At 49.5% G+C, this 13412-nt stretch overlaps 1 protein-coding gene and 1 long non-coding RNA gene across 6 annotated transcripts in view; both read right to left on the minus strand.

Moving 5' to 3' along the window:
• Vstm5 (V-set and transmembrane domain containing 5) overlaps positions 1-222 on the minus strand; it is a 31369-nt gene extending 31147 nt beyond the window's left edge. The window contains exon 1 of the mRNA XM_008823135.3: positions 120-222. Within this exon, the coding sequence (XP_008821357.1) occupies positions 120-222 (103 nt within the window). The remainder of the gene's footprint in view (positions 1-119) is intronic.
• Positions 223-5200: 4978 nt separating this feature from the next.
• LOC115068468 overlaps positions 5201-13412 on the minus strand; it is a 13391-nt gene continuing 5179 nt past the window's right edge. The window contains exons 4-8 of one of the 5 annotated variants that reach the window (XR_003847810.1): positions 11818-11934; positions 10262-10372; positions 8482-9424; positions 5836-5939; positions 5212-5512 (exon numbers count right to left, since the gene is read on the minus strand). This is a non-coding gene — a long non-coding RNA (uncharacterized LOC115068468). Of the gene's footprint in view, positions 5513-5835; positions 5940-8481; positions 10373-11817; positions 11935-13412 lie in introns of all 5 variants that reach the window. The other 4 variants (XR_003847813.1, XR_003847812.1, XR_003847811.1 and 1 more) reach the window with 4 other exon arrangements.

The following is a 13412-nucleotide window of genomic DNA, read 5'->3' on the forward strand; positions in this document are numbered from 1 at the left end:
CATGCCACCCCTGCCCCCACCTGCATGCCACCCCTGCCCCCACCTGCATGCCACCCCTTCCCCGCGAGGTCCCCCTACAGGCGATGTCATCCCTCCCCTGGGGATGTCCCCGCACTCACTCTGCAGACCGCGGGCGGCGGCCACCGAGAGCGCCAGTAGAGCGAGCGTGAAGCCCCGGGTCCGGCTCCTCCCGCCGCTCCTCCCGCCGCGCTGCGTCTTCATGAGCCGCCCTGGGCTGCACCCCGCCCGGCCTGGGAGAGCTCGTCCACGGCCCCGCCGCCTCCAGGCCTCCGCTTCTGCAGCGCCGGAGGCCGACGGTTGTACTCTGGTTGAACCAGTTCCTGGGAGAGAGGGAAAAAGGGAGGAGGTGTGTGTGTGTGGGGGGGAGATATGCCGCAGAACGAAGGACAAATAATGAGCAATTTCCCGACGGTCACACCTACTATGTCCATTCAAGATTCTCAGGGCTGTGCTAGCTGTGCCCAAGGACCCAGAGGGAACGTCTGCGGGCTTCAGGGAAGGCGAAGTGACAGCCTGGGGTAGACAGAGACCCAGGCGGCTCCGGGTGGAGCAGCTGCAAAGTCATCCCATCCATCTTCCACCCGGAGAGGGCCTGAGCTCGCTTCAAGCACAGGACAGTGGTGGAATGAGGCCCAGTGCCTGCTGCATAGATTTGGAAAGGCCCCAGAGGTGGCCCCTGTTCTGGCAACCCCAGAACTCAGAGGCCACAGGATCTTCAGGAACCCTAGCAAGGGGGTGGGGTGGGGAGACACCAAAACAGTGTGTCTGTTTTTGGGACAAGCAAGTCCCAGGATACTCTGGGGGCTCAGAGCAAGAGCAACTGGCCTCCAGGAAGGCTGGGGGGGGGGGGGGGGGGCGGGCACTGTCAGGTGTGCATGGATGTGTATGGGAGACCAGAAGTAAAAGTCAGGATCTTCTACAGCCACTCTGCACCTTATATTTTTATTTATCATTTTTATTTTATGTGTGAGTGTATTGCCCACACATATGTAAGTGTACCTATGGCAATGCCCCAGGAGGTCAGAAGAGGGCTTTGGAGCCCTTGGAACTGGAGTTAACAGATGGTAGTTAGCCACCACATGGGTGCTAGGAACTGAACCTGGGTCCTCTGCAAGAGCAGCCTGTGCTCTTAACCTTTGAGCATTCTCTCCAGGCCCTTCCATGTTATTTTTTAAGACAGGGTCTTGTTGAACCTGGAGCTCAATGATTTGGCTATACTGGCTGGCCAGCAAGCTGGCAGATCCTCCTGTCTCTGCCTCCCCAGGCCTGGGATTATAGGCATGTGCTACCACACATGGCTTTTTTAAAATGTGGGTGCTGGGGATCTAAATTCATGCTTGTGCAGGCATCAGTTTTATCAACTGAGTCATCTCCCAGGTCCCCCAAGTAAACAGTATCTTCAAGGTGATTTTAAAACCCCAACATTAGATTTTAGACCTGAAATCCTCCCCCAGGCTCGTGTGTTATGCTTGTTCTCTGTACATGCTTTTTGTGAGGGCTAGTGGGGAGACGCAGGTCCCTAGGGTCAGGTCTTTGAAGGTTACATGGCCCCTGTGTCCTGCTCTACTCTGCCTGGTCTTCTGCGTTGGGAACAGCTCCCTTCCCTCTGCCTGGAACTGAGCTGCTCTGCCCTGGTGTCCCCTCCCTGATGGACTGAAACCCTTTGAAATGTGAGCCCCAATAATCTTTCCTCAGCTAAGTTGTTTCTGTCAGATATTGTGGTCAGAGAGATGCAGGAGCAGCACATACACTCACAGAAGATAAAATCCCTGCAGGTCAGAGAGTCAATGATTTTTCTAGTTTGAACCAGTCAAAATTTGTATAAGGAAAAGAGAGGGCCTGGTGGTGGAGCTCAACAGTGCAGCTTTGCCTGGCATTCTTGAAGCCCTGAGTTTGAGCTGAAGCCCTGTAGATAAAATAAGACAATGGGAAAATTTTTTTAAAAAATATTTTATTATTTTTATTTTATGTACATGTATTGCCTGCATGTGTGTAAGTGCATCCATGTCATGCAATGCCCACAGAGGCAGAAGAGGGTGTTGGATTCCTCTGGAACTGGAGTTACAGATGGTTGTTAGCTGCTATGTGGGTGCTGGGAGTCAAACCTGGGTCCTCTGCAAAGAGCAGCCAGTGATCTTAACCTCTGAGCCAACTCTCCAGGCCCATGATGGAAAAAAACTTAAACTGAGAATCTCCTGACTAAAACAAGGGGTCTTGTAGACATTTCTGCTTTCTGTATCCCTTGTGAAAGAGCTCCAGGCAGCCCTTGTAGTTACTTGTTCATCAAACATTTAGCACTTGGCCCTGTGGGAGCACCAGAGATGAGTGACTCATGGTTTTAAGCCCCCAGGAACTCACACGCTAGTGGAGATGGGACGATCTGAATTAAGACAGGGCCCCCAGTCTCTTCTGTGAAGACCAAGGTCACCAGCACCTACCTGCTTTGCCATTACCTGGCACCTGGCAGGCAGTAAGCACCTAATTGCTGGTTGAGTGAATGAGAAAGGTGGATGTCTGAGAAATGTGAGAGAGAGAGGGAAGAGTCTCTTGAAACAAAGCTCATAGAAGACAGAGGGACTCAGTCATGCTGTGGATTCCTCTCCTGACTGCCACCAGCAATCTCTCTGGCCATGGAGGAATGATAGAAACCCTTGACCTCTGTGCGCCTTTGACTCTTCCCCCAGCATCATGGCCTGGGCCCTTTCCAGTTGAAAGTGGTCAGATTTTCTGGGGTAGGTTGGGGGAGTATTTGTCTGGTTGCTGGGATAAAACACTGGACAAAAGCTACCTAAGGAAGGAAAGATTTGTTCCAGCTAACAGCTCAAGGGATCATACTGTCATGGTGGGGAAGACCTGTCTGTAGGAGCGGAAGGCCGGCTGGTCACATGGCATCTGCAGTCAGGAAGCAGTGAACAGGAAGTGAGGCCAGGCTATAAAAACTGAAGGCCCACCCCTACACTTCCTCCAGCAGTTGCTCTATCTCGGAAAGGTCCCACAACCTTGCAAACTGCACCACCAGCTGGGGACCCAGTGTTCAAACTCAGGAGGATGTGGGGACATTTCACCTTCAAATCACAGCAGGGCCCCAGGAGTTGGTTTTGAGAGAATCCTCTGAGTGACTTTAGTGTGCAGCCTGGGTGGAAAGTCACAGCTCTAGGTTGGTAGCTTGTCGTGGTCATGTTCCTGAGAATTTCACAAAGGAGGGAGGCAGGATGCGTACATACAGTGTGCGATTATGTTTGCCATTCTTTAATTTGTTTGACAAATATGAATTGTCTACAGGACCCTGGGCTTGGCTTTAGTCTGGTTAAACTGCAAGACATGAGTGAGAAGGAGAAGCCAGAAATGTGTGTTTTGACTAAGATTTGAACTCTGAGCACTTTTGCTGAGAGGGGCAGTTCAAGTCACAGAGCGAGAACAGCTGGCTGTGGCTTCCAGCCTATTCCCCTGGTGCAGGTAATTCTTAGCAGTCAACAACAATGGGTTTGTTATCTCTCTGCCTTAGGGGCCTTTCTTCACCTCCAAGAGGACAGGCTGAGTGTCTGCATACTTGAGAACCTCATTTCTGAGGGAGTTTAGTTCCTGATTATAAAGATTTATCTTTCTTTTTTAAGATTATGTGTATTTTTGTGTTTGTGTGGGCATGTGCATGTGAGTGCAGGAGCCCTTGGAAGCCAGAGGCTTGGATCCCCTAGGAGTTGGAGTTACAGGAGGTCGTGAGCTGCCTGAAGTGATGGCGGGGAAATTGAACTCTGGTCCTCTGGAAGAGCAGTTGTGTTCTTAAGCACTGAGCCATCTCTCCAGCCCCGGTCCTGATTTTTAAATATGCTCTTCCGTTGTTTCTACAAGCATTTGAATTTGTGAGACTATGTATCTGGATGTTTTGTAAAACATCACCATGTTTGGAATCTGCAAATGCTTCTTTTGTTGTTCTAGAAAATATACTTGTTTTTATGGGATGTGTTACAGTGACAGGCTGGACTAGGAGGGGACTGTGCTCAGTGCTACAATGCGGAAGACCCATATGAACTTCTAGTAAGATTGTTTTTTGATCTGGCATTCTGTGGTGTTATATTGGGCTGGAAGAGCCTGTAAGGTGACTGACCTGTTTTGTGGTGCCCAAGTCACCCTGGGACCACACAGAGGCCAGCTCTATTAAGAACTATAAGGTATATTATTTTCCTTCTTTGAGCTCTGACAGCCCAAAGTGCCTGAACTACAGAGGCTGTTTTTGGTCTCTGTAGCCAGAAGCGGTGGCTAATAGACTCCAGCCCTCCTTCCCTGAGTAGCCGGAAGGAGCCTTAGGTTGCACTCAGTAGGCCGAGTGTCTGCACTGGGCTGTTTTTGAAGTTGTCCTGAATTAGAAACCAGCTCTGGCATGATTAGCTTTGTGAATTGAACAAAATGCTCCATCTCTGTAAACTTTGGCTTTTCCGTCTTTGAGTTGAGTGTTATCCTATAACTTCACCAGGCTGCTGTTAAGTTGACTATTGACAGTGGAGAGCCAGTGCTGCCCCAAGACCCTGACCTGTGACAAGGCATCATTTAGTCAGACTTTGTGAGGAAAATGCTAGTGTCATGATGCCCACTTTTTTTTTTTTTTTTTTTTTTTGTCTTTTTGAGACAAGTCAGAGTGGCTGTGACTACCCTCAGGTGAAGCGATTCCCGCTGTACCTCCTGTCAGCTGTCTGTAATTCTCTCACCTGCACACAGTCTCCGGGTCTCCACGCTGGAGTATGTGGAATGTGGGAGGTGAACTGTGGAACTCCCTCCCTCCCTCGTACAGCTATGGGATGTCACCGTCCATGCGGGGGTGAGACTTTTCAGGGTATCACCCCAGTGCTCTAAGAGAGCGCAACAAACGAATTGTTTTGCCAAGTTAGACCTTCATGGAATTGTCACTTTGTGTGACAGTGTTTGTCGAATCAACACCAACCTAGACACACCTGGGAATTGAGGCGTCTCCTCCAATGAACTTGCCTGCGGGCATGTCTGTGGAGAATGTTCTTGATTGCTAATTGATGCAGGAGGGCCCAGCCCACTGTGGGCGGTGCCACCCCTGGACAGGTGGACTTGGGCTCTGTAAGAAAGGTAGATGAGCAGGCCTGGGGGGAAGCGAGCCAGTCTGCGTCCTCCACGGCCTCTGCCTCAGTTTCTTACCTGAGCTCCTGCCCTGCTTCCCTTGATGTTGGGCTGTGAGCTGTGAGCAGAAATGAACCCCTTCCTCCCTCGAGCTGCTTTTGGCCATGGTGTTTATTAGCAACAGAAATCAGACTAACAGTCTGTCATTGGCATCCTGTGTGAGGTGCATAAATGTTTGTTCATGCTTCCTGGGCTGGATAGTCAGTTGTCAACTTGACACACCTGGGTAGAAGGAGCCTCAGTGGAGGAATTTCCTCCGTTGGACTGGCCTGTGGGGCATTTTCTTGATTTTTGAGTGATGTAGGAGGGCCCAGCCCCTGTGGACGGTGCCACGCCTAGGCAGGTGGTCCTGTGTTGTATAAGAAAGCAGTCTGAGCACAGGCCAGTGAAGCCAGTAAGCAGCGTGCCTCCATGGTCTGTACTTCAGTTCCTGCCCTGGGCTCCTGCCCTGTTTCTCCTCCGTGATGAACTGTGAGCTGAAGGTGAGATGAACCCTTTCCTCCCCAAGCTGGTTTTGGTCAGTGTTTTTATCACAGCAATAGGAAGTGACTAGGACTCTCCCCGGGAAAAGTTCACACAGCAGCACCCAACACTTGCTAGCTTTGTATAAATACTCCCTACCTCTTTAGGTACAGAATCACAAAGCAAGATGGCAAATATCCCACAACTTACCTCCAACCCGGGGACCACAAGTGGAAAGACGTGACCGGTGAGTGGAGCACTGCCCTGTGCTAGACCGTCTTCACTGTTTTGACACCTGTTTCTTGATTTGAGACCTGATTGCAGAAGCATATTCTTTAAGGAAGGATGTGAGTTCTTGCTTGTGCTCCAGTTCGAGAAAGAGCTTCTTGCACCCTTCCAAAGACCACCTGGGGTCTGAGCATCCAGTATTGTAAACAGCCCATGGCCCACCACACTCACACCGACCAATGTATGTCAAAGAATCAGTGTGGGCAGGCATCAACCCTCAGGGATGGACCAGCTATTTCCTGTTTTGGACGATAAAGAAAAAACTCTTTTTGTTTGTTTTTGAGACATGGGCTCACAATGCAGCCCTAGCTGGCCTCAAGCTTGCTATATAGACCAGGCTGGCCTCAAACTCACAGAGATCTGCCGGTCTCTGCCTCCTGAGTACTGGGATTAGAGGCATGTGCTGCCACACCCAGCTTTAGGAATGTTCTTAGAGCTCCAGGCTGTGCACTCTGTTAACAGTCTGTGATATGAATGACCAACCAACAGAGGCTCTCCAAAAGGGGAGGCAGGACTGAGGGAAAAGCAGGTCGATGTTGTTCACAGCAACATAGCTCTGCCTCAGTGGGACTTGGGCACAAGGGAGGCAGGTACAGTCTTCCATAAGACCCACTTGGAGAAAGGGAGAAAGGAGAGCCCCTGGGGCACCCTGGCAGCTCCCAGACCCACCAGGGGGCAGAGCAGTTAAGAAGGCCAGAGGCTTGTCAGAAGAGCATGTGAGGTAGCCCCAGGCATGGAGCCTGGTGTCCCTGGGGCACAGAGGCGGGGAGAGGCCTTGACAGGAATGCCAGGACTCTTGGAGTGGGGAAGTCTTGATTGGACTAATCGGTCCAGAGCTGACTGCATGGCTGTAGGGTCTGTCATACTCAAGAGGCCCCACACACAGCTGCCATCCTGAAATTATTTTTAAACAGTTTAAAAGATTTGTTTTTGACCTGGAGAGATGGTTCAGCAGCTTAGAGCACTGGCTGCTCTTGCAGAGGACCTGGGTTTGATTACCAACACCCGCATGGCAACTAGCAACCGTCTGTAACTCCAGTTCCGGGGGAATCTGACGCCCTCTTCTGACCTCCAAGGCACTGCACGACATAGGTGCACCTACATGCATGCAGGTAATACAGTCATACCCATAAAATAAAAATAGTAAATAAAATATTAAAAGATTTGTTTTATATGTATGTGTGGGTGCCTGCATATGTATGTACATCATGTACGTGCAGTGACTATGAAGGCCAGAAGACAGCATTGGATTCCCCTGGAACTGGAGTTACATGTGGCTGTGTGCTGGGAACAGAACCTGGGTCGTCTGCAACAGCAAGTGCTCTTAACCACTGAGCCATCTCTCCAGCTCTTTGAAATTCTTCATAATAAGGGGCCCTGTGGCATTTACTACATGAAACTACAGTACAGTTATGCCTGAATAAAAAGACAGCCTGACTCTTGGCATCCAGTTTAAGGCCAAGAGCTGAACTGCTGAGAATCTGTTCCTTCAGAATTCTGTGTTTTCAACCAAGGGCTCACTCCTTTATTGAAACAGAATATTCAGCATGAAAGGGAAGGTAGATGTGGGAAGGATTTGCCTTATCGGTTTATTTCCCTTCTGACCCCTGCTGGAGCACCACACATTCAACTGCAAACAACCGTAACAACCACTTCCATCTACTGCTGGTGGCGCCAGTGAGATAAGCCTCCCGACTGCCAGTAGTCACCACCGCCTGCAGCACTTCTAACACACACTCTGCCTGCACTATTCCATCCAGGGCAGGAAGGGTTGTGGGGAAATAAAGCTGTGTGTAGGTCACTGGAGGAGCTCAAGGCTCAGTGTGCTGGTCTACCTGAGATAAGGTGAAGTTTTTGTGGCAAGGTTAGGTGAAAGTCATTTGAGCAGAATATGTCCATGTTCTGAAAGTCATTACCACAGGGCCCACAAATTACATTCTGATCCCGGCAGGTCACTTCCTGCACCTACACTATGCCTCCTATCTCAGCTAAAATGCAGACTTCATCCTAGTCTCTGAACCTAAATCCTCAAGGCAGCTACATTCCTGCCTCACCTTGGCCCTCCAGGCCCAAGGGATTCAAAACCTGAGTGAGTGCCTCTGGTCCTCCTCCCTCTGGTCCTCCTCCCTCTGGTCCTTCTTTCTCTGGTCCCCCTTCCCCCTCTGGTGGTGGTCCTCATCCCCCATCTGGTTCTCGTCCTCCCCCCTGGTCCTCCTGCATCCCACAGTACAAGGACCATGCCCCATCCCCTGTAAACCTTTAAGAATGAACACCTCACTCAGGTGGGATTGAAGCCTCTTCCCTTAGTGCCCCACTGCAGCAAAGCTCTTGTCCAAACGATGCCCTTCCCACATCTCTTGAACCTCCTCTTCTCCCCCTCTCTAAAAATCGAACATCTATATTCCTTGTCTGGACTCTGCCAACGCAAATATAAACTTTTGGGATAATCTGGGAACTTCCGCAGTCCTCTATAAGAATACTGTTTTCTGACTTGCTCACAATATCGGTTTTTAATCTCCCTGCTCAAGTAGTACTATAAGCAACAGTTCATCTCTTTGGAAGACTTACCAAAGGCCAGATACAATTGTAGCACTTGCAAAAATCCTGTGATATGCATCACTATTAACTTCTCCAGTGAGGGAGGGAACCGGAGGAGGGAAAGGGTCAGTTGCGCCCCTGTCATACCTAGTCAGTGGAGCGAAAATTCCAGAGTTCATGCTCTGTGATCACTGGCTTCATATGAAATCTCTCCAGGGTCTACACATTCTCCTTTATAGTAGTTACAACATTGCCACACTGAAAAGATTGGAAACGACATGACTGTCCAACAGAGAAATGTCCAGAAAATTGAGAAACACCTTTAGGGTGACTTTTCATATCCATGAAAAGAGGTGTTTTTCAAAGAATTTTAAAGATGGGGAAATGCACAAAAACAAGAAAAAGACAAAAGGAAAATACTAAGGTGGTGAAGGGACAAGTCAGCAGAGGATGGAGAAGAGGGTCAGAGAGGGGAGGGGATGAAGACAGGTGCATGTTCCTATGTGAGCGTGCGCGCGTCGGGGCAGCACAGAAAAGATACCCAAGGCAGTGAGAGAGCAGGAAAGGACAGAGGTCGGGGAGAGGGCGAGAAGCCAGGTTTGTCCAACACCACCCATCCACTAGGCAGCCGCAGCTGCAGCCTGGGAGGACTGGAGGACGATGCTTTTGACGCCAGCTTTGCCTGTGCTCCTGGAGGACAGGCGCTGAGTGTGCTGAGAGCGTCCTCCATTCGTGCAGAGGCTCCAGCCAGCCTTAATGGCCCCTGGGCTGAAAGCGGACTGGGGAGCTGAGATGTTGGTTGGGTGGATGCCAGGCTGTTTTCAGAGCGGCGGCCTCTTCAGACTAAAATGCAGCTGAGATCTGGAGGTTGCTGAGTTACCAAGGCTCCAAGCAATAGGTACCCTCTCCCAGCTCAGTCCCACCAGCAGCCCTACTGAGGATGGAACAGTCAGAGGGAAGCGGTTGAAGGAACCTGTGTTTAAGAAATGGTCAGTCCTTTGCATTCATTGGCCAGTGCCAGACTTTCCCGGAACCACATCCCTGTAGCAACTAGATGTGAGCTATCTCATCTCGCCACCACAACCACCGTATGAGAGGGGATTTCTTTTTTTTTTTTAACAATGAGGGATTGAACCCTGGGCCTTATGAATGCTGGGCAAGTGCTCTAACAGTGAGCTACATCCCCAGCCCACATGAGAGGAGACTTATCCCCATTCTAGAATCAATGAAAAAAGGCCCAGAGAAATCAAGCATACATGCTCCTGGTCAGAGCTAGGATTCCAGTCAGATTTGCTGACATCAGAGCTCTCATTCCTTCCTCTGCTGAGGTTATCCAAGTCCAGCCCCACCTCCTGGTCCACACTCTCCTTTGCAGTTCCCAGGAAACCCCCTCAGAGTGGACACCTCATTCAGATTCCCACCTCCAATCCACTGTCACACATCACCACCCTCTCCCTCAATTCCAGGGACTCATCTGTTGGGATTCTTGATTTCCCCAGATGCTACTTTTGATTCCTGATGTAAAATCCACCCCTGACACTCAGTAGCTCAAACATGCTTGGCTAAGCCTGACACCTCAAGTGGGTGTGATTCAGCTTTTCAAAGCAAGGGACTCTCTCTCACAGAATGTTGGTGAGAGCCCAGTTATTACAGGTGGATAAAGTCTCCTTGTGTAGCTCAGACTGGCATTCAACTTGCAATCCTCCTGCCTCAGCATCCTGAGTCCTGGCAAAGATGTGTATTATCACACCTGGCTTCAGAAGAGGTCTGTTTCCCTTGGGGGCTTTGGCTTATGGGGACTGTTCCTTACCAAGTGATCCAAGGCGGGTCCATAACCTGAAGGGATGCTCTTAGAGCAGGCCCTGGGCCCTGGGTTTTGTGAGGAGAGTGAGAGACTTCCTTATGTTGAAGCCCAGGGTGGCTGGAAGAGAGAAAAGAGGCCATTACTCATGCAGGAGTTTGCATTATTTAGAGATCATATTCCTGATAATAGGTCTGCTGAACAGTCTAGGGAAACAAATGATTTCCAAGAACAGCTTGATGTTCCTGGGTGAAAAGCAGGCAGCAGTCTACGGACCAAATCTGAAAAGTTAGACTCAACCTTGTGGCTGCTTGGTCTTAGAAGGGGAAGAAAAAAGACAGGGTACACAGACAGCAAGGGGCAGCGCTCCCCACGGCGCAGCCCAGCCTGGTTAGCCCTTCTCGGGAGGCCTCGGGCAGCTTGTTTACTTTGGCTGAGCCTTATTCTATACATGCTGCAGTGGGACAGTGATACGGGGCCTCTCCTTCCCACCGGAGCCTCTGCCCTTGCCTACCTGCCGCATGTCAGCCCAGGGTGTCTCTCCGGGCACTTGTGTCCCACTGGGATGGTGAATTCTATGTGTCAGCTTGGCTAGGCTGTGGCGTTATACTTTTGTTGAACACTCGTCTAGCTGTTGCTGTGAAGGTGTCTGAGGGTGTGATTCACATTTACCATCAGTTCACTTTTAACAAAAATGTGTGTGTGGCCCTCACCCAGTCAATTGCCTTTGTCTAAGGACATAGACCAAGATTTCCCAAAGAAGCAGTTCATTCTAGGGAGAGAGTGGAACACTCAGGATTAGGAGTTCCAGGTCAGCCTGGGCTACAAAACAACACTAAAATGAGAAAGAGCTTGGGAAATCACGTGCTGTGTAGATTTGAGACTTGCTGCACTCAAACCCCAGGAGCCAGTTCTTCAAACAGCACGGTGTTCTCTCTCTCCTCCCATGCAGCTCCTTTTTTCCCTCCCGTGCTCTTTTCTGCTTCGGTTCCTCCTCTGCCCATGGCTCTTCCAGGCCCTGAGCAGTGGCTGGCCCAGAGGGGCTTACAGGTAGTGGCTGCACTGCCCTAGCCCCAGGCAGGACTGGACCCTGCTCCTACTAAGCAGGTGTCCCCTTTGGGTCTCCGGAGCCCATCTGCCTTTAAAGTCCTCATACTGGGATGCAACAGCCTCTGCCTGTTCTTAGAGGGTCCATCCTGTTTCCTTTAGCCCCCCACCCCTTATGAGGGTTCATCTTCTGTGTTAACATGACTAGATTTGGAGTCTCTTAGGAGACAGTTTTCAGAGAGGGTTCACTGAGCAGGGAAGACCCACCCTGAGTGTGGGCAACACTGTCCTGTCAGTAGGCCTGGGACTGAGTCAAAGGAGAGAAGAAGACATTCCTCTCTGTTTCCTGATGGTGGACACCATGTGACCCACCGGCTGCATCGCACCCATTCTGCCGAGTCTTCCCTTCCATGATGGCTGTATCCTATTCTAAACTCTGAGTCAAAGTAAACTCTTGTTCCCTTAAGTTCCTTGTCAGGCGTTTTGCCATAGCCACAGTAAAGCAACAGCACGCTCACGCTGTTTGAAGGTTGTGTCCTCACCCACGGGTCCCTCAGCTCCTTCCTGCACCGTTGTCTTCTCCGCATCAGTTGGGTGGTGCAGACATAACACACACAATGCAAAGAGATGTGAACCTACATGTGAGAAATAACAGGCAAATGTCGGGAGCATGTATGTAAATGAACAAATAGTGGACACAGAGGTTAATAAGTGGGCACCTGTACTTCACGTTCAGGTCAGAAGCTGGGATGTCAGCACCTCCCAGGGGCTCCTTCATGCCACAACTCCCAGAGCCGTTCTGTCTTGTCCTGAAACTATTCTCTCGCTCATCTTTGTGATCCTAAGGGTTGTTTACATGTGCTGTGCACTGTAGTTTCACTGTGTTTATAAATTGAAGGATATTTTGTGATTTTGTTTATGCATAAATATTTGTTTTTCTTTGTCTTTCTAGTTTTGAAAAATATGTATTTTAGACTGGACACTGGTTCAAGTCCATCTGATAGGGTCTCCTCAGCCTCCTTGATCAAGAGCACAGGTGACCCACCACCATTATAGGACATTTTGAGAGATGCTCATAGTCCCCTGGAACTAGTTGACCTATGAGGGCAAGGAGCAAAAACTGTCCTTTATTTCCCTCTGACCAAATTATTATAGGCCTCAAAGTATGTCTGTTAAACCCAAGAAGGTCAGTTCCACCAGTCTGGTATTTTTAATTACTGGGTCCAGTCTACAAAGAGGAGGGTCAATACAGAGGAATCATTTCCTCCATGCTTACAAGCGAAGCCAACCTTAGTCGAGCAGGACCTTTGACTTATCTTCATATACGAGGAACTTGTAAAAGAAAAGAATGGAGCCAAGGGGCTCCTCCCAAGCCCATGTGACCCCTGAGGAACAGATCCTCAAATGACCTTAAGAGTAAAATTATCTGATCCAACTGTATGGCCTTAAACGCCCAAAAGGAAAGTATAACCAAAGATTAAAGGGGCCAATATAATTTCATTAGAGTCCATATGCATAGCTAAAGGCTACATAACAAACAACAATGCCAGACAGGTGATACTTTCTTTTGAGTTATCGGCCAGGTTGACCAAAGGGATTCTAAGATAGTAACCAGCATAGAACTGGGAAAATGAATAGCAGACCCCAATCTTATCCAAAGGAATATTGACAACTGATTGCTGCTAGATGAGGAACAGCTGACCTTCCTAAAACAAAGACCTCTAGATAGGCTGACTAGATTCACCAGAAGGGCAAGTAGTGGGGAATGGCTGGGGGTGCCGACAATACAGCAGACAGTAGCAGGGATATCAGAGTATAAGGGCTCTCATGGTGGGAGGGAGGCTATGGAAGGGTGCTATCTGGGAAGTGGGTGTAAAATAAATAAATAAATAAAGTAATTTAATTTTCAAAAAAATATTTATTTTATGTGTATGAGTGTCTTTCCTGCATGTGTGTATATGCACCTGTGTCCTGCAATGCCCTTCGAGGTCAGAAGAGGGCATTGGATCCCCTGGAACTGGAGGGGGAAATTGTTGGTAACTGCCATGTAAGTACTGGGAATTGAGAACTGAACCCAGGTCCTCTACAAGAGCAGTCAGTGCTCTTAACTGCT

The sequence above is a fragment of the Nannospalax galili genome, unplaced genomic scaffold (genome assembly GCF_000622305.1).
Source record: "Nannospalax galili isolate Female #2095 unplaced genomic scaffold, S.galili_v1.0 scaffold469, whole genome shotgun sequence".
NCBI classification, from domain to species: Eukaryota; Metazoa; Chordata; class Mammalia; order Rodentia; family Spalacidae; genus Nannospalax; species Nannospalax galili.